The sequence below is a fragment of the Bos javanicus genome, chromosome 18 (assembly GCF_032452875.1).
Source record: "Bos javanicus breed banteng chromosome 18, ARS-OSU_banteng_1.0, whole genome shotgun sequence".
Taxonomy (NCBI): Eukaryota; Metazoa; Chordata; class Mammalia; order Artiodactyla; family Bovidae; genus Bos; species Bos javanicus.
The window spans coordinates 59239488-59264923 of NC_083885.1; the positions used below are offsets into that span (position 1 = coordinate 59239488).

The window sequence follows — 25436 nt, forward strand, 5'->3', positions numbered from 1 at the left end:
GGAACTCTAATACTTTGGCCCCCTGATGAAAAGAACGGTCTCATTTGAAGAGGCCCTGGTGCTGGCAAAGATTGAGAGCAGGAGAAATGGACGGCAGACGATGAGATGGTTAGATCGTATCACTGACTCGATGGCCATGAGTTTGACAAGCTCCAGGAGTTGGTGATGAACAGGGAAGCCTGGCATGCTGCAGTCCATAAGATCGCAGAGTCGGACACGACTGAGCGACTGAACTGAACCGAACAGTTTGGCAGGCTACCATGCTTCCACTAGAAAGCTTCAGCAGTTAACATTCTCATAAGAGTTCAACATATGGCTTCATTTGTCTCAAAATCCAAACCAAACTTTGGGTTTCGTTGCATCTTGTTCTTTCAGTGACTGCAAAGTAACAAGATCCAACATATTGGGGACTGAATATATGAAATTTCTAGTTTATCAAACAAAAATATTCCCATAATATAGTGTGGACTCTAAACTATTTCTGGGTCTTCCCTGGTGCTCAGTGGTAAGGAATCCACCTGCCAAATAGAGACATGGGAGAGATCCCTGGTCTGGGAAATTCCTACATGCTTTGGAGATATCCTATAAGCCACAACTATATGACCAATAACAAATGAATAACAAAAAATAATTTATTTCAGGATCCTCCCAGCTCAAAAAGAGCTATCACCTTTAATCTTATTTTGAAAGTGTTTTATTTCCTAGTTTTTGTACATTTATTATTCATATTTTCACTTCATGTAAATTAGGCACATGCTATTAGTTTCATTTTGGCACAAGCGGACATCGGAAATACAATTGTTCCGTTATGGACAGAGTGTGCTGTAATAACTAAATTGCAAATTATAAATATATAATCCCCAAATTGCTTATTGTTTGATGTCATCATGAAAAGAAATTCTACATTTTTTCTACCTGGAGTGCCTTTGGTGCATTCCTAGTTTCTGTTATGAAGTTGAGGTGGTGAAAAACTGTGTTGTTGGAAGAAACATGATCCATTCAGGGTTATGGGGAAAATGATACAAATTTTATTAGATTACAAGACTTAGGATACATTATGAAGAAAACAGAAGTACAACACAAATTGCAGCAATCAGTGATGAAACAGATACACATGCATACTTTTCTGGTTCTTTGGATCCCATTTTCTTCAATTTCCAAGACGTTTCCATTAATCATTTATATGCAATGGCAACAGCCAGTTAAGGGAGAAAATGACCAGCATTTCCCTGCTATAATTTCTCCCACGTAATCAGTCTTCAGTAACCTGTCAACTCCCCTCCCATGAAAAGCCCAAGTCCCTTGATGTCCAGGTTGCTCTTTGCATAGGCAGATGGTACATCATTCAGTCCTATAATCACGGTGGCCTGTGTACAGAACGGCATCCTGAACATAATGAGCATGCTGAGTCCTGTCATGGTTTGACATGGTTCTCTGTCCCTCGCTGATCCTAATTCACACACCACTGAATTTGATATTTTAGTGTCCCTGTTTACCCATGAAAGATGGATATTAACGAAGCACACCTAATGAAGTCTGCTCCTTCATCTTACTGATTTCTTTGCAGAAACCATCATGAAACTCCCTAAGAAAGCTATAAAAGCTGTCAAACCTTGCAGAAATGTCATTAAAAAATAACATCACCTTTTCAAGAAAACTCAAGGAATTAAATATACACTGAAGATTAGTGATCATTTCAAAAGGTCAGGAAGTTTCAACACACTTAACATAATTATACTGCCATAAAACAGGAGGTTAATTGTTGGAAAACTAAAGATTTAATCCTAAAATGAATCTTCTCATGTGATCTGTTGTAAGAACTGTCCCAAAATTTTATGAAAGTCATTACAATTCTAAGGATTCTCCCCGATATGAATCTTGGGGAGAATCTTGAGGAAATAAATTTTCTTAAATGTATTTCCAAATTCAGTTTATCTGTAGTTTCTGGCCTGCATAAATCACACCCAAGGTGTGAATATCTCATGAAAAAATTCATTACTTCTGTAAGCTTGCCCTCTCAGGTTCCATCATTTTGATCTTTGCCTTAAGGCTTTACTGAGCACATTACTTCTGTGTGGTTTCTCTGAAACATATATTCTGAAGCCTAGTGCACTCTGAAGCCTGCAGAAAGGCCTTTGCCATCCAATTCAAAGACTCCTCTTTACTATGGAGTCTTGTCTAATACTTCAACTCAAGCTGAAACTTTCTCCACCTCCATTGCATTTGTAAAGCACTGCTCCAGAATGTTTCCCAACTTTGATGTTTGGGTAAAATTCTTCCCAGATATTGTATTTGTGTGGTTTATCTATAGGATATATGTTCTTAGATACCTAAAGACTGAGCAGTAATTGTGACGACTGCCATAAAAGTTGCATTTCTAAGTATAAAGTATTTGCTGAACACTGAGATACAGGGAGCACCTAAAAGCCTTGCCACATATTCTGCACTAGTAAGCTTCTCTGTAGCATGGATGATTTGATAGTTGGTGAGATGTGACCCCTGAGTAAAGGTTTTACATACTCATGTCACTTCTAAACTTTCTCTGCAAAATGACTTCTTTAATGAAGCCTGAAGTTGGATTGTTGCCTAAAAACCCGACACACTTATTACATTGATACAGTTTGGGCTCAAGAAGCCTAAGGTGTAAACAAAAAGCCTGGCCACATTGATTATCTTTGGAAGTCCTCTTGAGTATGGGTCACCTGATGTCTTTTTAGGCCTGTATGCCACCTGAAGGATTTTCCACACTCATATTTGTAAGATTTCTTTGCATTATGAATTCTCTGATGATGGGAATGATCAGCCCATTATTGAAATCCTGGCTGCAGACATTTACATGATTTCCTCCACTGGAGGGATTGACTGTGCTCTGAATGTATGGAATCTTGACAGTAGGCATTTTCTCGTGTTTTGTAAAAAACTGAATGCCATGCAAAAGACTTACCACATGCACTATGTGGGCAAGATTTCAATTCAGAATTAATTACCTGAGGATTAGTTAGATCTGAATACAGAATCAAGCCTCTGCCACATCGACCACATTTGTGCAGTTTCCTCGTTTGACTTTTTGGAAGGTCAAAAACTTCACGTAGTTTACTGCAGTAGTTTACTACATTTACATACAAATGTAGTCATTTGTATGTTTTCACTGCAGTACTGATTCTCAGATGATCTGCAAAGCCATTCCTTGTGACTGCAGGCTTTGCCATATAAATCCCATTTATGTGGCTTCTCTCCTGTATGAACTGCCGAATGGTCAGTTAAGGCTGAACATGAACTAAAAGCTTTGCCACAATCATTTCATTTGTACACTTTCTATACAGTACAAATTCTCTGGTGAATCATAAGGCCTGAACTCAGATTAAACGCTCTGCCACACTCATCACAGTTGCACTAAAATGCTTCTCACAATTGTTTCATTTGTAACAGTTTTCTCCATTATGAATTATCTGATGCTTCCTATGACAGTCATTTCAAGTAAAAAACTGGCCACATACATTATATTTCTATGCTTTCTCTCCTATATGAACTACCTGATGGTGAGTTCAGGCTGACTGAGCACTAAAGTTTGTAACCATTGTTTCAATTGTAAGGTTTCTAATATGAATTCTCTGATGAACTACAAGGTTTGTGTTTAGATTACAAGCCTTGACACTGAGATCACATTTGTTTTCTCTCCAGTATTAATTCTCTGATGAATTCCATGTTGTGCACTTCAAGGAAAGGATCAGCTACACGCAACACATTTATATGGTTATTCTCTAGTATGAATTTTGGATAAACTGCAAGCTTACCAATATGACTAAAGGCCTTGCCACAGACAACACATTCATATGCTTTCTCTCCAGTATGAATTCTCCGATGAATTGCAAGGTTTGCAGTTTGACTAAAGGGCTTGCCACAAACATCTCTCGAAAATGAGTTCTCCAATGAACTGCAAAGTAACAGCTGGAATTGAAGACTTTGCCCCATAGATACATTTCTGTGCTTTCTCTCCTGTATGAACTGCCTGATGGAGAGTTAAGGCTGATTTGAAACTAAAGACCTTGCCACATGCATCACATTGATATGCTTTCTATCCAGTATGAATTTTCTGATGAGATGTAAGGCTTCCTTTTACTCTAAAGGCCTTGCCACATATATCACATTTTTATGGTTTCTCTTCAGTATGAATTTTCCGATGAGTTCTAAGGCTTCTATTTACACTAAAGGCCTTGCCACATACATCACATTTATATGGCTTCTCTCCAGTATGAAGTCTCCAATGAATTGCAAGTTGTCTGCTTCGAGTATAGCCACGGCCACATACATCACATTTATATGGTTTCTCTCCAGTATGAAGGATCTGATGAACTGTGTGGCTTTCTTTGCGAGTAAAGGCCTGTTCACACAGATCACACTTATATGGCTTCTCTCCAGAATGAACTCTCTGATGAATTACAAGTTGTGCTTTTTGAGTATAGCCACGGCCACACACATCACATTTATATGGTTTCTCTCCAGTATGAAGGATCTGATGAACTGTGTGGCTTTCTTTGTAAGTAAAGGCCTGTCCACAGAGATCACACTTATATGGCTTCTCTCCAGTATGAACTCTCTGATGAATTCCAAGGCGTGACTTTCGAGTATACCCACAGCCACACACATCACATTTATATGGTTTCTCTCCAGTATGAAGGATCTGATGAACTGTGTAGCTTTCTTTGCGAGTAAAGGCCTGTCCACAGAGATCACACTTATATGGCTTCTCTCCAGTATGAACTCTCTGATGAATTCCAAGGTCTGATTTTCGAGTATAGCCACGGCCACACACATCACATGTATATGGCTTCTCTCCAGTATGAACTCTCTGATGAATTCCAAGGTCTGACTTTCGAGTATAGCCACGGCCACATATATCACATTTATATGGTTTCTCTCCAGTATGAAGGATCGGATGAAGTGCCTGACTTTCTTTGCAAGTAAAGGCTTTTGCACACACATCACATTTATATGGTTTCTCTCCAGTATGAGTTCTCCCATGGTTTTGAAGGTGTGCATTGTGCTTAAAGCAGTGACCAAATACATCACATTTATACGGTTTCTCTCCGGTATGATTTCTCTGATGAACTGCAAGCCTCACATTATCATTAAACGCCTTGCCACATACGTCAGCTTTATATGGTAATCTTCCTATATGGATTCTTTGATGTCTAGTGAGTTCTGAGTCCTGAAGCATGGTTATGCCACACTCATTACTTTTGTAAGATTTTTTCTTGTGTCCTTCTGGGTCTGGGGCCTGTTCTGAGGGATGCATAACAGCACACTCATTTTTATGAGAATTGCCTTTGTAGACACTATGAGTTCTCTGAATTGGCAAAACTGAAGCACTACTGTTCATATGCATCACGACTTGACTACATTCAAAAATTGTCCCTTCAGACTGAAGCATCTGCAATTCATCATGAAAGTTTGATTCGTGCCTTTCAACAGGCTTATCTCCTGCATCATTTCTACTCTGATGATCTCTTCCGTCAGTGAGATTTTTGTTATGGGATATAGATATTCCGTAGTCTCTTCTTTCATTATCTGTCCACAGACTCTCAAAACCATCCACAGTTTCCTGTATCTTCCCGAGGAAAAAATCTTTAATTTCAGAAGTTTCAGCTCTCCCAAATATCACTCTTTGAAAAATTTCTCCTTTTCCACTGTTTCCTTTTGCTTGTAATTTCATGGTCATATCTATACGAGACACATCTATAAGATATAAAGAACCATAGGTATCGTATTAATTACAATTCATAAATAAATTTTTTCCTGTTGAACACATCATATTATACCAAAAGTCATACCCATCCTGAACAGTATTTTGAATCTTCCCAATGATGAACTAAAAATATAAGGGACACTAAAGGAATAGAACTCCTTAAAAAAGAAAAGAGCAATCACACAGAATTCAAATTAATTTTAGGGTACCCAAGTTTGAAAGACACAATCAGGAAAACATTCATTTTATGCAAACCCATGTCAATTCTCAAAGGAAAAGATCTTTTCCCACCATGATCTCAAAGCTCATTCTACTTGGTAGAAACACACTTCTGTCTCATAATTGAGGATAAAAAAATAGTACAAATTCCATGGATGGGGAGATTGGCGGGCTACAGTCCATGACACCACAAAGTGTCAGAAAGGACTGAGCAACTAAGCAAGAAAGGATCAACAAGGCAATACACTGTAATGGTAAATAATCCACAGGAAGCATTCTAACGAAAACTGTAAAACATAAATGGCAGTTGACAACTGTTCAACAAACACTGCATAGTGAAAATAAAGAATTTATTAAAACAGCCCCCCTCCCTATGAGGGCTTATGAGATCTTAGTTCTCTAACCATGGATTAAACCCAGGATCACTGCAGTGAAAGTGCTCCTATCCACTGGACTGTCAGGGAATTCCCTAAAATACTTTTTACAAAAAAGAAAGAACACTTTTCTAAATACCTCTTATAAATCAATGACTAGACAGACATACGTCATTTTATAACAAGTGGTTCGTGTGAGTTATACTGTGTAAAACATACTGTCATCTTTAAATGACAAAGAATTAATAAATGAAACAATCTCTACTTAAATAACAGCCACTCAATATAGCAACTGCCTATCTATACAGTATCCTTCACTTACTCGGTTCATTGGCTCTAAGATACATGTAAAGGAACAAGCTTTGGGGCGTTCCTTATGGCTGAGAGGTAAAGAATACGCTATAAAAGAGGAATATTATTTGAAAACTTATTAACTAGAGTCAGAGACAAACTCTTCAGAACGAAATGTAAATTAACAATATACAGGATGTAATGCAGACAAAGAGATATGTCACAATAGCAATGACATGAAGTAAATATGCATTTTAAGCAAAAGTAATCTTTGAGGCAAATTTCCTGATGGTCTAGTGGATAGCATTACATGATTACACTGTAGGGGGTACAGATTCCATCCCTGAGTGGAGTACTAAGATCCCGTCAGCCACATGCTTCAGGAAAAAAAAAAAAAAGTAACTTCTGACCTTTTCAGTAAAATAGTCAAAATTCTATGATACCTAAAAGCATGAATTACCTCAATTTTTCAAATAAAAGTAGTAGATTCCCAGGGTTCATGAACATAATTCCATGGCACATGAAGTAATGAGCAAAGCAGGACTGAAACCCAGACCTACAGATTCATGCATGTTCTTAACCACCAGGGCCCACTTGGGCAGAACACATTACAAAAGGTTACAACAAACTTCAGGACTTTAAAAACATAAGGTCAAGTGAGACACAAGAACTGATCTGCGTAACAAACAGCCTTACTCAGCCATCTCACCTATAAATGGTTTCTCAAGTACCACTCCCCCACATATCAATCCATGTCCTGAAAATGTGGTTCAGTGGATGAGCACGGGTCATTTTGTACAGTATGAGCATGGACGGAAGGAACCTGGAGCATGATTCACATATGCAAGACTGGGGATGGAAGAGAAGATCTGAGTCCACCGTCCTTACAGGCTTCCTGAGTTACAATCACAGAAGATAAAAACCACATTCCTGTTACATATACCGCTGACTGCTACTGCTACTGCTAAGTCACTTCAGTTGTGTCTGACTCTGTGTGACCCCAGAGACGGCAGCCCACCAGGCTCCCCCGTCCCTGGGATTCTCCAGGCAAGAACACTGGAGTGGGTTACCATTTCCTTCTCCAATGCATGAAAGTGAAAAAGTGAAAGGGAAGTCGCTCAGTAGTGTCCAACTCCTAGCGACCCCATGGACTACAGCCTACCAGGCTCCTCTGTCCATGGGATTTGCCAGGCAAGAGTACTGGAGTGGGTTGCCATTGCCTTCTCCCAACATACTGCTGAAGGTTGTGGCAAAAGCAGTAACAACTGGAATAGCTGAGGGTTCTGAACAGGAAGACAGGTTGAAGGCAGCTCTGTGTAGGATCCGAGATACCAAATGCAATCAAAGGTTGGCCATTCTCTTCCCTTCTTCCAATGAGGTCTCCCAAGTGCAGCAAATACGAAGAGAACCAGGCTGGCTCCAGGGATTACAGCTCTGGAGGTGTTACTATTGCTCTACATGGACCAAAAAGTGGACATCCCACGGAATCCAGCACAGAAGGGGGACAGAGAGGAATTAGATCCCTTTGAAACACCTCATCACATGCTCCCCAAAATCAAGCAATAACATTGACAGGAGTCAAATGACACACTGCTACAGATCATAGAAAGACCTAACCTTTGACACCTCTTTTCTTGGGGTCCACTTTCCATAAACCTTTCTCTCCTTTATTTTTTTTAATTTTTTTTTAATTTTTTAATTTTATTTTATTTTTAAACTTTACATAATTGTATTAGTTTTGCCAAATATCACAATGAATCCGCCACAGGTATACATGTGTTCCCCATGCTGAACCCTCCTCCCTCCTCCCTCCCCATACCATCCCTCTGGGTCGTCCCAGTGCACTAGCCCCAAGCATCCAGTATCGTGCATCGAACCTGGACTGGCAACTTGTTTCTTACATGATATTTTACATGTTTCAATGTCATTCTCCCAAATCTTCCCACCCTCTCCCTCTCCCACAGAGTCCATAAGACTGTTCTATACATCAGTGTCTCTTTTGCTGTCTCGTACACTGGGTTATTGTTACCATCTTTCTAAATTCCATATATATGCGTTAGTATACTGTATTTATGTTTTTCCTTCTGGCTTACTTCACTCTGTATAATAGGCTCCAGTTTCATCCACCTCATTAGAACTGATTCAAATGTATTCTTTTTAATGGCTGAGTAATACTCCATTGTGTATATGTACCGCAGCTTTCTTATCCATTCATCTGCTGATGGACATCTAGGTTGCTTCCATGTCCTGGCTATTATAAACAGTGCTGCGATGAACATAAACAGCCACCTGTAAGTCAGACTGAATTTCTTCTTCCTTAATAAAATGTAATTTTTACGTAGGAGACAGATGGGCTCCAGATTGGATATCTACAATCAGTCACCCTTCTCTCTGCATTCCCTGAGACAAGAGATAGCTGGGCTCCAGTTGAGGAATCTATAGCTAACAAATACAGGGTAAATAGCCAGTCTTTGTCTCTTACCTCAAGGGAATAATCACAGCAATGACAAAGAAAGGAAAAAACTCTATTAACGGAGACACTACACATGTGCAGAAAGGTCGCTTGAGGTCAAGTCAGAGGATAATTCAGGCCATAATGAGTCTTGCTTCTCCCAGAAGCCTTCACTTCGAGATACATCTTGGTTAGGGTGTGCGTTCACACCCCAGGGGGAGGAACTGAGACAAATTAACCAGAGGGGACAAAGGAAGGTGACTAGCCCAAGGGGAGACGAAGACCTGGAAAACTGTACCTTTAAAAAGAATTGACATTTACCAAAGGTGGGGCGGTCTCTCTGATCTAGCCCATGCACCTTTCTGCATGTACTTTTCCTTTCAATAAACATTTTCCTTTACTCTTTACCTTGTGCTTCTTCATCTGAATTCTTTATTGACTAGGCAGGCAACACTAGGGACCTCAGCCCTAATTGTTGGCTGCTGTGGTCCAATGGTCAGGACTCTTGGCCTGGGAAATGAAGACCTTCCTTCCAGCTTCCACTCATTGCTATGAGCATCCAAACTCAATTTCATTTCTCACACCTTTCTCACTGAAAACACACATCTTACCTTCCTTAAGCAACCATGAACTGTGCTTTATATTGCATTTTCTAGATTAGTGAACATAAATACTACCATAACTTCTAAAAACATTTGCTTTCTTATAGAGAGCATCTCAGAGTAGCACCAAACATATTCATCAATAGTCCTAAATCTCTCAATGTAACACAACAGAATTATTACACAATGTGGATGACTCAAGATAAGTCTTAATTAGATGAGTAAACATTAATACTAGATATTTAATATTGAATATTTCCCAGTTCACATGAACCTGAAATTCATTTAGGTTAATTTCCCTTCTAACTGATTTGTATGCACTTACTGTTTTTTGTTTTTTTAATTCACTTATTATTTTTGGCTTCACTGGGTCATCATCACTGCTCTGTCTTTCTCTCGTTATGTCAAGCAGGGACTACTTTCTAGTTGTGGTGAATGAGCTTCTCATTGTACCTACTTCTCTTGTGGACCATGAGCTCTAGAGAACGTGGGCTTCAGTGGTGGTGGTGTACGGGCTTAGCTGCTCTGCGGCATGTGGAGTCTCCCTGGACCAGGGATAGAACCTGTCCTTTGTACTGGCAGGTGGATTCTTTACCATTGAGCCACCAGGGAAGCCCAAGTGCTTCCTTTCTTTTAAAGCCAATTGAGTAAGAGCTCATTTACAAATAAACCTCAGCGATATTATCCAAAATCAAAGACACACACTGAGACATGCATAAATCCAAACAGATTTAAAATGTCTCTCTGACTCTATTGGAGTTGGTATCCTCCTCCAGGGGATCTTCCCAAGCCAGCGATTGAACCCACATCTCCTGTGGGTTATCTCCAGTGTCTCCCACACTGGCAGGCAGCTTCTTTACCACTAGAGTCATCTGGGATCCCTGGTAAAGGTTAACTTCAAGCTTTTCTGTAGGCAGGGCTTTTTAAGAAGCTAGCTGTTTTTATTCCATATGCAAAAAGAAATGGTTTTTTAGTTTCAAAAGAAAAAAGGAAAAATCATTTTAACCAGTTTTCTCCAGAGTCTAAAGAATATCACAGCAATCCCTGTGTCAAAAAACTTATCTTCCCTTTCAATAGTCACAGTCTTATATCTAAAATACAGAGTAAACAGTGTTCAAATTGACTGTGATTAACTGGGGCAGATGGATGATAAAAATCATAGATTGTCCATCTTGGGAAATGGGGCTCTTCACTTGATCAGAAGAATCTGAAGGGGTAAAGACATTTGTTAGAGTGGGGGCAGGAGTGGGGGAAGCTGGGCTCCCCCTCCCCACTGACAGACAGGGGAAGTTAGAAGGGGACTAGCTGATGGAGAGAGAGACAGAGCGGTAGGAGGGGTGAAAGGCCACAACAGGACAAAGATAATGGAGACAGAAAGGCAGTGGGGGTCACTGTTAAGAGATGTGGGCCAGCACAGGAGAGAGCCCACTTAAAATGTGAGAATTTGATCAGCTAATATATAATTTGACATTGTAATATGGACAACCATTATCACCAATCACATAATTCTGTTTCCAGTTGTAACTTCTCTTCAGACAATTTTAAGATCGCTTTATGTACCTCCTGTACTTCCCTGGTGGCTCAGCTGGTAAAGAATCCTCCAGCAATAAAGGGGAGACCTGGGTTCAATACCTGGGTTGGGAAGATCCCTTGAAGAAGGGAAAGGTTACTCACTGCAGAATTCTGGCCTGGAGAATTCCATGGACTCTATAGTCCATGGGGTCGCAAAGACTCCGACATGACTGGGTGAGTTTCCCTTTCATTTTATGTACCTCACAGTAGGAGAGAGAAGGATCCAGCCTCTCATCCAGCATGGCATTCTTATCCTTTCTCAATGGGTGAGAGTCACAAATATTCAGTAACTTCTAAGGGTACAGCCCTCTTTAAGGTTCCAATTTTCACACTATCCAGTGAAAACATCCCATGTATCAGCTAACTGCTACTGCTGCTGCTGCTGCTAAGTCGCTTCAGTCGTGTCCAACTCTGTGCGACCCCATAGACAGCAGCCCACTAGGGTCCTCCGTCCCTGGGATTCTCCAGGCAAGAACACTGGAGTGGGTTGCCATTTCCTTCTCCAATGCATGAAAGTGAAAAGTGAAAGAGAAGTCGCTCAGTCGTGTCTGACTCTTAGCGACCCCATGGACTGCAGCCCACCAGGCTCCTCTGTCCATGGGATTTTCCAGGCTACAGTACTGGAGTGGGGTGCCATTGTCTTCTGCAGTATCAGCGAACTAGCAGTAATGCAGATCTTCCTATTAGGAAATAAAAACTTCATCAACCTTAACCGCTTTCTTCTTACAGAGTGGCATTTTGTCTCACAAATACTGCTCACAGGGCCAATTAAAGTTTTGCCAAATGTTGTCACTTTCACCTCAAGTTCAAAGATTTGTTAACAAAATAAGCCACTTGTTCTGTAGAAATAAGTAATACAAATACTTATTATAGAATTATCAAGCTGACTTTCAATATGCTAACAATAAAAGAAAAGCGAAGTAGAAACAGCAGAAGGTACACAACCAAATTGGGTTCTGACCAACATCCAGACTCAAACAGTGCTGGGAAGTATGGGGACACAGCCCATCTGGAGACCCAGTGGGGAAAAGGTCCCAGGCAGCATGTTACAGTCATGGGTGAGACTTCAAAGATTGCAGTTTTGGGTTCGCCCTTATAATCCCAGGACGGTAATTGATATCATCGGCAATCTGTGAGCAAATAGCAGCTTTGGTTGCATGTTAATACTATTTGTTTGTCTTACAAAACTTATAATGTTGCTAAGCCTACAGCTGAGTAGGCCAGGGCACCTCCAAGGGCTCAACAATCTCAAGAGTTGTCCCCTATCTATCTCTGGTGCTGCAAGCCTTGCACTCACAGCAAGCAGTCAGGGCACTCACAGTCAGGGCAATGTCCAGCCAGTTAGAAGCAAGCTCACAGGCCTGCTTTAAAGAGGACGTAGACCCTGTGCCTCCTGCATTGCCAGGTATAGAATCCAACTTCTTTTGTCAGCCAAGAAGTGATGGCCATTATAGACGGACAGAAAAACATTCACAAATTAATTTACTATCTGCGTCCTTCTGAATGCACAGGAAACAGTATAATATACAGTATAATATGCAGATACCTGGGCTTCCTTGGGGCTCAAAGGTAAAGTATCCACCTGCCACGCAGGAGACACGGCTTCGACCCATGCGGGGGAAAAGCACCTGGACCAGGGCATGGGAACCTACTCCAGGACTCTTGCCGGGAGAGTCCCACGGATAGAGCAGCTTGGAGGGCTACGGTCTACTGGGTTGCAGAGTCAGACACAACTGTACCAACTGAGCACACAGGCATCCATGTATCTAGTTCTTTCCAAGAACTACTGAACCAAGAATACAAGGGTAGAAAACAGGGAATTGGATATTTCAAAGTTCGAAATCACCTTTATAAATACTTAAACTGTGTAGAAATTTGTGTATCACACAGTGGGCAGATCACCCAAAGAAAGGACAAGGCTATGAACTCAGTCAAGCAAAACAGGGGCTGCCAAGAGACACAGAGGGAAAACACAGAGATACCCCCAAACCGGAATCCAACTTCACAGGGAAGTGATCCTCACCCACAGACAGCAGGTTCTTGTAGGTCTCCACCATCACGTCCCGGTACAAGGCCCTCTGAGCAGGGTCCAGGCATTCCCACTCCTCCGGAGTGAACTTGATGTCCACATCCTCAACGGTCAACTGTGTCTGAAATGAAAGCATATTTTACTAACAGGCGCTGGGGAGGATTCTTATTTTTACACGAAATGAGAAGAGGTTAGAGGGGTAATGATCAATTCGGGTAATTTTCCTGTTGTTTCATAAGACTATGACATCTTCCAATAAACATGAATTTGTCACTCGTATGGACAATACATGCAGAATATACAAATAAATTCAACCAGTGAGTTCTTTATGCATAAGTGTTACACTATACACACCAAGGGACATTCAATATCTAGATGAGTTACAAGACTGGTGTCTTCAGAGATGACAAAGTCCACAGCGGCTTTAAAGAACACACATTGTTTTGATTATGACATCATCACACTGATGACAGGTGTCTCAACACTTCCTACACACTAAGCATTACTCTAAAACTTTACACAGATGAACTTATCATCAACATAACAGCACATTAGAGAAAGATCTGGGTCCATCTTACCATGAAAACTCTGTCATTCTAAGAATTTGCGCAGATCAAACAGTTAAGAAATGAGGCAACAGCACCTGAGGTCAGGTGGTTGGGACTGGCAACAGAAATACCAGAGCAGCAAAGTATATCCAGAGAGAGTTCCAAGAATACCTGAAACAAGTTCAAGAAAGCTGAAGTGCAATGGAGGTGTAGAATCCCAGATCTTTTGTTAGCCAAGGAAAGACAGACATGATAGATGGACAGAAAAATATTCACAAATTAATTTACTATCTACCTCCTTCTGAATGCACAGGGAACACTATAACATGCAGTATCATATGTAGGTATCTGGGTTGCCCTAAGGCTCAGTGGTAAAGAATCTGCCTGCAATGCAGGGGACATGGTGTTCATATCTCCAGGGGGAAGATCCCCCTGGAGGAGGGCATGGCAACCCACTCCCGTATTCTTGCCTGGAGAATTCCAGGGACAGAGGAGCCTGAAGGGTTATGTATGGCCCATTGGGTCACAAAGAGTCGGACACGATGATAGCATAAATGGTCACTGTACAGGGTCACCCGCTCTTCCCACCAACCACACAATGTCAATACTCTTACTACTGTTTACATCATTCATGTAATGAGATAGAAAAAACTTAAAGGAAAGGAAAACACTTAAGATACAATTTCAACTGCTACAAAGCATAAAACATGTTTATGAGATGATGTTCTGTAATAAAACCATGGGATTACAGATCCATGCACTCACACATGCAAATGTAAACACACAACTGGTTGAAACAAGGAAGACCTGTCTATTTTTTCTTTCAATCCAAATTTACAGAGTGTCAACGTGGTCCCCAAACTGGGAGTACAGCAGTGAACATAATGGAGCTTACAGTCTAGCAGCCAGCCACCCAATTACATCCATAATTTTAAAGTTACTATTGCAACATGTGCTCTGAAACAGGCCTGGTGCTAAGAGAAGATTTATCAGAAAGTCTTGACGTACATCAAGAAATCACACAAGGTCTCCATGAGGAGGAAACACTTAGGATTGGCAAGGTGGGAAATGGAAGAGTGTTGCAAGCAGAGAGAACAGCCTGAGTGCTGGCTCTGAGGCAGGAAGGTATTTAGTGAACAGAAAGTCAGTCAGTCTAACTGGGACACAGGGAACAAAGAGGGGTGATGCCAGGTAGAGGCCGCTTTCTACAAGGTCTTTGGATTTAGGACTTTATTCCAAAAGTAACTGGAAGTCACTGAAGAATCTGCAGGAGGTAAATCAGAGGTTTAGATTTGTTTTTGGGAGCTCACTCTGCTGTGTGTGGAGGTTGTTGTTGCTTTGTTGCTGTCGGGTCAGATCTTTGCGACCTCATGGTAGCCTGCCATGCTCCTCTGTTCATGGGATTTTCAGGCAAGAATACTGGAGTGAGTGGCCATCTCCTACTCCAAGGTGATGCCTTTTGACACATTCTGGGATGATACTCTCGTTTTCTTTTATTCACGTGTATTTCAGCATCTTTAGGACATTAAAAATGCATCAGTTTGTACTTCAGTAATTTGTCTGCATTCTATGTCTTTTTCAAGTTATTTACTTTGGTTTTGCTGAGTCTTTCTTGCTGTGAGGAGGCTTTCTGTATTTGCAGCTGCAGTGCACGGGCTTCTCATTACAGTGGCTTCTCTTGTTTTGGAGCATAGAGTGTGTGGGTTTCAGTAGTTATGGCGCCTGGGCGTCTTTGCTCTGAGGCATCTTCCTGGACCTGGGATGGGACCCATGCACCCTACATTGGCAGGCACATTCTTATCCACTGTACCACCAGGGAAGTCCTCAACATTATCTTATATTAGTTCAAAAAAATGAAAATACAAGCAGAAAGTAATATACAGAAGATTTATTCTAATCTGTATATAATAGCTATATTTAAAAATAATATGAGGGCTTTCCTGGAGGCTCAGTGGTAAAGAATCCACTGGGCAGTGCAAGAGACACAAGTTTGATACCTGGTCAATAAAGATTCCACATGCCAAAGGGCATCTAAGCCTGTGGGCCTCAATTTCTGAGCCAGAGCTCTAGAGCCCAGCAGGTGAAACTACTGAAGCCAGCATGCTCTAGAGCCTGGGCTGCAAGAAAAGAGAAGCCACCGTAATGAGGAGCCCACACACCACAACTAGAGAGTGGCCATCACTCGCCAGAACTGGATAAAGCCAGTGAAGCAATGAAGAGCCAGTACAGCAGAAAAAGTATATTTAAATATAGTAATATTATCTTATTCTTATTGTTAGGTATGTAGTTATTAACAAAATCCAAAGTTTATGTTTTCATTCCATGACCAAATATTGCATCATGATTAGGAAAGTTGGGGGAATTCCCTGTCAGTCCAGGGTTTAAGATCTTGCACTTACACCATAGCATTTCAGGTTCAAGTCCTCCTCAAGGAACTAAGACCCTGCAAGCTGCATCGTGTGGCCAAAAAGGAAGAATAAATAATTAGCAAAATATATTTCATAGTTTAAATTAGATGCTGTAATGAAACATTCTCTAGCCCTGAGGTCTCTTTCTGAACTTTTCATTTCACTCCCAAACATTTAAGATTTTCAAGGAGGTCCTCACTTAGTTTTAAATGTACTATAAAAAGTAGGACTGATTTCCCCTTATTGGACTCTTTTTCAGATTTTGGCATGTATTAAGCATTTTAATATCTCACATCTACATGCAGCTTCTTTACCCTGGTTGACAGAGAGCAGACAGGGCATCCAGATGGGCCCTAAGCAATCCCTGCTGCCCAACAGCACTGAGACCCTGTCTCCAACCCGTGGGTGAGAAGCCCTGCCCAACACGGTGCCCAGGGGAGCCTCCTCAAAAGGGCCAGGTCACCGGGTCATGGGGAGACAGGATCTAAGTGAGGACGACAAACCCTGAGGGAAAGCCCCAGGGTGAGTGTGAATGTACAGGAGTCAGACAAGGCACTGCAGAGTCAGACAAGATTAGCGAGTCCAAAAATGGATACTTCAGGCAGGACAGATTGAGAATCCACTGAGAATATGACCTTACCTGAGAAAGAGCCATTCCTGACACGTTTTCTTTCACCTTCCTCCTGTTCTGGGCTTATTCCTCAGCTAACGCAAGTCTTCAGAGGAGTGTCAAGAAGGTGGAAAACATGGTATTTAATGCTTAGGGTCAACACATCCGCTTCCTGAGCCCCAACCACACACACAGGGAAGCCTTCACCGTGTGGAACAAACAGTCCTCTGTGGCCACTGTCTCAGGAGGGACTCAGGACAGTCAACTGCAGCATAGAGTTCAACACGGGACTTTTCCACACTTTCCCTGGGATCACACTTCCTTCCTGGTGAGGCCTCATGCACACAGCAGCAGGGGGTACCTCCGCTGACCCCACGATGCCGTTCAGGTCACACAGCAGGCCCTGGTCCAGCCCCACTCAGAGCAGAGCACCCTCCCCTCCCCCAGGGCCTGATCTCAGTCTCAGAAGTGGAGGCTAAGAGCCCTGGTGCCCAATGCAGGATCCAGATCGGAATCATCTGTGGCTCTGTTCACATTCCTGGGGCGAGGCCCCACATGAGAACCTGAGGAGCGTGTCTGTTGGGGGAGGGGTACAATACATGCCCAGGCAAAATGCCTCATGATCTCATGTGAAGCCTGGGTTGAATACCACTCAAGGGGTCAAGTCTAGCCTACCTCCCACTTTCTTCTTTTCCAGCCTGACTGACATTGAATGGACTAACAAGAAGGGATGTGTACACATACCATGCACGATGTGACCATGTGACACATGTCTACACTGTGAAATATTTATAACAATCCACGAACCAACACATCCATCACCTCCAAATTCCCATGTTCTATGTGTGGTGACAACACTCATGACGTACTCTCCTGACAAATTCCCAGCATGCAGTAACAGAACAGCATTAACTACGGTCAGCATGCTGCACACACCTCCCCAGGACGCACTCATTTTACAACTCAAAAGTCTCTACCTTTTGACCAACATCTCCCCATTTTCCCCACCTCCCAGCCCCAGATAACCACCATCCCACTGTCTGCTACTAGTGGTTTCAGATTTTTACATTCCACATATAAGCAAGCACATATAATCAGTCTTTTCCTACCTGCCTTAATTCACTTAGCATAATATTCTCTACATTCATCCAAGTGATCCCAAGTGACAAAAATCGCCATTTTTATGGGTGCATGTCATTATATACGTGTTTGTGTTTCTCTGAGTGTATGCTACCTACCAGGACTTTTCTGGTAGCTCAGACGTTAAAGAATCCGCTGCCAATGTTGGAGACCCGGGTTCGATCCCTCAGTTGGGAAGACGCCCTGGAGAAGAGAATGGCAGCTCACTCCAGTATTCCTGCCTGGAGAATTCTATGGAGAGGAGCCTGCAGGCTACAGGCCAAGGGGTTACAAGAGTCAGAAATGAGTGACCCCAGCCAGTCCCCAAACTGTTATCTCCAAACTCTAATAATAAAAGACAGATGTGTAGGCTGATGCACATATCTCAATGCAACTTCAATATCTTCCACAGAAACACTGCAAGTTTTGTTTTTTTTTTTAACTTCCAAATGCATCTGAAACTTTATGAGCAACTCAAAATAACAGAAATACCAAAGGTAACACACGAAGTGATCTCTGGGGTTTTACCCACAGTTATGCTATGGGTTGCATACTTAATTCTCGCCCCCCCTAAAGACCACAAAAAATCCAGTGTGGAGGGGGTGCTGTGAGGCACCTCCTGGATCCCGCCCCCCTTCTCTGGGACCACTGTCCCCATCCTCCTGCACCCAGACCTCCCTGTGGGCTCAGCTCAGCCCTTGCTTCTAACACACTGCAGGATAACATTCTTCTTCCCAATCCCACAGCCTTTCTTCCTCCACAGGTGTGATCACGAGATTCCCAATTAAACCCAGTCATGCAAACCTCAGTCACAGCATCTGTGTCCCCGGAAAACTGAGCCAAGACACTGGCACGCCCACCATTCCACACAGCCCACAATTAGCCATGAGCCCACGTCCAGGGCCTCCAGCCAGAACTGAGACCCCCTTTGTCAACAGGTCCACATGCTCCGTGATCCCACAACTATGCTTGTCTCTCCCTCTCACACGCAAACACACCATTCATTGGGTTCATTAAAAGGTGCACTCCTGCTCCCACAACCCTCCTGGAAACCCCGACACGCTCCCCCTCACTTTCTCCTATTTTTCTACCCCTTCTCCGTGCACAGCTGAACAAGAACAGAGACCTCTAGGCGTGGGCATTGCAAAAGAAATGCACCCTAGCTGCAAATCCAAGGACACTGGACACTCAGTATGGAGACCAAGAAGCTGGTCCTCTTGGGGAAACCACTTAGCAAAAAGGACGTTATGTAGTTGAGGATGGTTGGACTGAGTTCAGTAAAGAAGTCACAAAGAGAGAGAGGCCCCAATCTCACCGGCTCCTGTTCTCCCTGCTCATGGCTAACTGGAAGATACCCCAGGTCATTAATGGGGGGAAGGTGGTTTGGGGATAGGGAGGTGTCATCTCCTACATACTCCCCTAAGATACTGACCAGTCTAATCACAGGAAACTCAGCATCTGCCGCTGAGCAGATGAGCTGCTAGAAGGCAAAGCTGCTGTCCAAGATGGCAATTGGTCCCTGCATGGACAGAGCTTAGAAGACCTGGGGGCTGCAGTGAGCAGTGACACTGCAGACTAAAACATGGGGACACCTCAAGACACTGGATCTGCCAGGCTTTTTAGGACTCCAACATCCTTTTGCTTTTGAGTAATTAAGTCTCCACATGGGGTAAGGATCAATCAGAGTTGAAATGTCCAGAACAAATATGGGAGCCATCATCACCAAGCCTATAACCTCCATCATCCCTGAGGATTCTTCAGCCCAGCCCACAGTCCCAGTCCTCACCCCCAGAGTGAGATGCTGCAAGCATCCTGGGAGGAAGAGGAATACGGTGAACCCTTCAATGAAGGGAAAAGAGCAAAGACTCCAAATAATTAAAGGAGAAGGGCATATCTGATCAGGGTAATTAATACCGAAGCAATAAACCTGGTTAACATGACAGAGAATATCAGAAGGAGATGGGGAGACCTCTCTGGCCTAGACCTGAAGGAACAGAAAGCGCTAGGGCAACAGTGATATAATGACCAAAGGTAGGAGTAGAAACTAAGATCCGAGACAAGAAGGTTTTGGTGTTTATGAACAAGGACTAAGTGAATGTGACCAAGACGGACTGACCATGAGAACGGGGTCGGCTCCCAGGATGAGGCTGGAGACCCTGGCAAGACGTGGGAGGCCTCCCTACAGACTGAGCTTTATTCACAGAAGATGGCTCATGATTTCCTCTCAGGCTTTGAGCCTATGTTCCCATCTCCATCCTACTGTTGTCTTTTCATTTTCGAAGACTGGGACCTATTTCAAATTCTAATAACACGTGGGCTCTCCCTACAAGCAGAACTGCCACACACACAGTCACACACCCAATTTGGCCAATCATTTCAGGGGTCAGTGTTGCTCAGCTTCTGGACCTGAGGAAGCATCATCAGACCAAATCATAGCTCACTAGTTACTAGATCACATAAAAGAGAGGAAAATGGAGTATCAGACTAACTGCTTAAATTAGGTTGTGACTCTTAATATAAAAGATCACTGACACCCTTACCAAACATTCATCAAAATGGTCTATAACTATTTATTAGTTACCAAAAAATGTTTTCAAAATATAACATAAACAAGAAACAGCAAATGGGCCTCTAATAAATGTGAAACAAACCTAAAGTGAATCAGCTTATTAAAATTTTTTTCATTGAAGAATTCCGGTGTAAAGTTTAAAAAAAATTTCAGAATATAGAGTATTTAGAAAAGAATGACATGAATTAGTTACAGGAGTCCACCAAATCTTATTTCACAAATGAATAATTGTTTATAAGAAGGTGGGTATTCAATGAACTATTCAATGAACTAATTCAATTAACTAATCCAAGATACAAAATAATGAAATATAAAGAAAGGAGAAAGCAAAAAGTAAAACCATCACAAAGAATATTTTTACTGTGCCTGGAAAAGGCATCATGTAGTAAGAGAGTCAGTTCTTGTCCCATTTCTCCTCTCCATAACCTCTACTCTGCACCAGGAAAAGGGAAGGGGGTACCCCGACTCACCTCTAAGGGAATCAAGTCACTGCCGCAACCCCCACCTCTATAGCTTCTGCACGTGGATGTTATCTTTTAATACAGAAAATTACAACACGCACAAGCCTTACAGACAGAAGTTTTGCAATTCTCATTTTCATCTGTATAATTTAAAAAAGAAAGTTTTAAACTTAGTAGATTCTAAAGCCAAAAATCAATGTACCACGAGTTAAAAATCCTGATCAAATCGATTCAGCACTCATCTAGATCTAATCCGCCTCCAAACCTGCACACTACTTGTTTCCACTTCATTTAGTTTATGTTTCCCTACTTTTTCTCCGTCTCCCTTTCTCTTCCCCTCTGCGCTCCTGCTGTGCCTGTCCTCCTCTCTACTTCTTCCCTGACTCCCATCCGGCCTCTCTCTGCCATCTGTTCCCTGTAAAATGCTTCTAATCCAACCTCTTTGATGATCCTAAATCTCCAAGAATCTCTGCCCTCCTTTCCTCCCCTCTCTGGCACCCCCAAGTGGCTATGCTTCCTCTCAGCTTCCTTTCTCAGCTCCTCCAATCACTGCTAAGTCGCTTCAGTCGTGTCCGACTCTGGGTGACCCCATAGACGGCAGCCCACCAGGCACCGCCGTCCCTGGGATTCTCCAGGCAGGAACACTGGAGTGGGTTGCCATTTCCTTCTCCAATCACTAGGAGTCCCCTTTGTCTCTCAGCAGGATATTGCTCTGTAAGCCAAGACCCCAACGCTTGTGTCCCCTTTGCGGGCTCTCTGTGTGAACTGCCTCTCCACTGTTGCCCTCTTTGGGACCTGTGATTTACAGCCCCTCTCCCTTGAAAGCTATAGAAGGGGGCGACAGAGGATGAGATGGTTAGATACCATCCCTGGACTCAACAGACATGAATCTGAGCAAACTCTGAGAAATAGAGGGGTCGTAAAGACTCGGAATGAACACCACTACCTCCCTATCTTGCTCACCTTTAATTCTCAGGAAATGCTGCTTTTCTCTAAACTTTTTCCCTAACCGCTACCTTCAAGGCCGATTCTTTTTCATGCTGTTGTCTCTTCACAAGTTCCTCACCATTACTCTTCATTGCCATCGCTTATCCGTCATCCTTTTCTCAATTAAATATTTCTCTAGGAGTCGCTGTCTCTGCTGCTTCTAACCCCACCCACCCCCACCCCCACCCCCACCCCCACCCCCGCCCCGCCCCGGCCTCCTATTTGCAGGGATGGCGACTGAATAAGAAGCCCGGTTCCCTCAAGAGCCAAACCGCAACGGGTGGAATTTGGAACGGAAGAACCTCGGGTGTCACGTGACTGGCGCAGGTCGCCTCCCCGACACGGGACAGGGCAACGTCACTATGAAGGCATGGCCTGCGGGGCGGAAGGGCCGGCCTGAGGAGACTTGAGGTGAGAGGGACTGGGAGGGAAGCGGTCTCAGCAGCGGGGCTGGCTCTCCAAAATCCCAGGACCGGGGAGCGGGGTGGTCGTGGCGGTCGGCGCGGCCAGGGGCCGAGAGGACGAGGTTGGGGGCCGCGGAGCTAATAAACCCACCTAGCCGTAGAGAACTGTATGCGGTGTAGGAAGGGCAGAGGGGTCAGTGAGGTCAGTAAATGGTTTGAAGCAGCAAAGAGGTGCGAAACGAAGCGTCGCTGTGGACCAAAAGCTGGAAGCGGCTTCAGAGCGACTTTAAAGCAAAATGGAGGAGCCCCTTTGCTGCTCACCAAGACGTCTGAACTTGCTGGGGATGGTGAGACGGGCGCAGGGATTGAGAGTCACTAGCGAACCTGAGGCTCCTGGTACCGAGGAAAGGAGGCAGCAGGCCGTAGGTTTAATTAGAAAGAGAGAAACTCACGCTGAGCTGAGAGACCTCCACTCGCCGCCCTCCGCTTCCTGGTTTGTGGGACGCTGCCCGCACGCGCCGCGAAAGGGCGGAGCGGCCTGGGGGCGGGGACTCAGCGGAGCCTGGTCGCCGAGGGGCGGGGCACTGAGCGAAGCCGAAGACGCGTGGGGACAGCGGAAGTGTTAGGAGGAGCTTCGGGGCGTGGGGGGCCGGGCCTCCGGGCGCAGTGGGCGGGGCGGGGCAGCGGGGATAAACAATTCATTACTGTAATCACCTCTGAAGGTGACTGTAGCCGGAATATTAAAACAGGTCTGTTCCTTGCAAGGAAATTTATGATAAACCCAGACATTGTATTGAAAAGGCATATATAATTCCAGAATACCTAAAGAGTGAAACGCAATTTTGAAAGCTATCATAGTCGTTGCATTTCTAAGTATAAAGTGGTGAACCATGAGTTTGAAGCAGTACCTGAAGGCCTTGCCACATTCTGTACACTAGCAAGGTTCTCGCTAGGATGGATCATCTGATGGTTGGTAAGGTGTGACCCTGAGGTAAAGGTTCTACACACTCAGGTCACATGTAAGCTTTCTATCCAGAATGAGTTCTTTACTGAATCCTGACGGCAGACTGTTGTCTAAAACCCCTGATGCACTCCTTTCAGTGATGTAGCTTCTACCTAGGGAATATTCTCAAGAAGCCGAAGGTGTAAACACCTGAAAAGCCTGGTTGCATATTGATTGCATTCGTATGGTCTCTGCAGTATGGATCACCTGATGTCTTTTCAGGCCTGAATGCCAACTGAAGGATTTGCCACCCTCGTACACTTGTAAAGTCTCTCTATATTATGAATAATCTGATGATGGGAATGATCAGCCCATTACTGAAGCTCTGACCACACACATTATATTTATGATTCCCTCCAATCTAGACTGGAGGGATTGACTGCGTTCTAAATGTATGGCTTCTCACCAGTATGAATTTTGTAAAAACCAAATGGCTTCCGAAACACATAACACAGGCACTAGGTGAGTAAGACTTCAATTCTAATTAATTATCTGATGGTTAGTTACATCTGAACACAGAATCAAAGCTTTGCCACACCTAGCACATTTCATGTGGTTTTCCTCCAGTTTGACTTTTCTGAGAGTCAAAAAGTAGATATACTTTACTTCATTTACTACACTTGTAAGTTTTCATTGCCATATTGATTCTCAGATGATCTGCAAAGTCATTCCTTGTGACTGAAGAGTTTGTCACATAAATTACATTTATGTGGTTTCTCTCCTCTAGGAACTGCCAAAAGGTCAGTTAAGGCTGAGCAAGCACTAGAAGCTCTGCCAAATTTGAATGCTTTCTATACAGTATGAATTCTCTGATGAATTATAAGGCCTGAACTCAGATAAAAGGCTCTGCCATACTCATTACATTTGCACTAAATGTGTCTCACAATTGTTCCATTCTTAACATTTTTCTCCACTATGAATTATCTATGATTTCTACATGGTCATTTCAAATATAGCACTGCCCATATACATCACATCTCTACGCTTTCTCTCCTACATGAACTGCATGGCAGTGAGTTAAAGCTGACTGTTCACTAATATGTTTGGCACAATTGTTACCTTTCTAAGGTTGCTCCCCAGTATGAATTCTACAATGAACTGCAAGGTTTGCATTTAGATTAAAGGACTTGCCGCTGAGATCTCATTTATATGCTTTCTCTCCAGTATGACTTCCTCAATTAAACTACAAGTTTTCTAATATGACTAAAACCCTTGCAACAGATATCACATTTACATGGTTTCTCTCTGGTATGAATTCTCTGATGAAATGCAAAGTAAGAGCTGGAACTGAAGACTCCTCCACCAAATTACATTTCTATGCTTTCTCTCCTATAGGAACTGCCTGATGCGGAGTTAAGGATGACTGTGCAATAAAACATTTGTCACAATTGTTACGTTTGTCAGGTTTCTCTCCAGTATGAATTCTTCCATGAACTGCACAGCTTGAAGTTTGACTGAAGTCCTTTCCACACACACATTTACACGGTTTCTCCCCAGTATGATATCTCTGATGAACTGCAAGCTTTGCAGTTTGATTAAAGCCCTTGCCACACAGAACGTTGCTATGAGTGGGTTTTCTCCAGTTGAGGCTGCAGTGAACGGGCTTCTCACTGCAGTGCCTTCTCTTGTTTTGGAGCACAGGCTCTGGAGTGTGCAGGCTTCGGGAGTGATGGTCCCGGGCTCTAGAGCACAGACTCAGTAATTGTGCCGCATGGGCTTAGTTGTTTTGAGGGATCTTCCTGGACCTGGGGTGGAACCGTGCACCCTACATTGGCAGGCACATTCTTCTCCACTGTATCAGGAGGAGTCCTCAACGTTATTTTATACTTGTTCAAAAAAATAAAAAGTAGTGTAAGCATAAAGTAACATACAAAAGACTTTAACTACAATCTCTATAAAATACCTATATTTAAAAATAATATGAGGGCTTCCCTGGTAGCAAAGTGGTAAAGGACCCATTGGTCAGTGCAAGAGACATGGCTTTGATCCCTGCTCTGGTACGATCCCATATGCCAAGGGTAACTAAACCCATGAGCCTCAAT

The 25436-nt window shown here is 43.1% G+C and overlaps 1 protein-coding gene and 1 long non-coding RNA gene across 2 annotated transcripts; one reads left to right on the top strand and one right to left on the bottom strand.

The window, feature by feature from the left end:
- Positions 1-1005: 1005 nt before the first annotated feature.
- LOC133229699 (zinc finger protein 665-like) lies at positions 1006-23075 on the bottom strand. Its single transcript, XM_061386413.1, has 3 exons — positions 22844-23075; positions 13280-13406; positions 1006-5736 (listed from the first exon to the last, which is right to left on the bottom strand). Exons 2-3 carry the CDS (start codon positions 13311-13313, stop codon positions 4151-4153), a joined length of 1620 nt encoding a protein of 539 aa, XP_061242397.1. The 5' UTR covers positions 13314-13406; positions 22844-23075; the 3' UTR covers positions 1006-4150.
- Positions 23076-23862: 787 nt separating this feature from the next.
- Positions 23863-24784, top strand: LOC133229744 (uncharacterized). Its single transcript, XR_009730633.1, has 2 exons — positions 23863-24642; positions 24730-24784. It is a non-coding gene; the product is annotated as an uncharacterized LOC133229744 (long non-coding RNA).
- Positions 24785-25436: the final 652 nt, after the last annotated feature.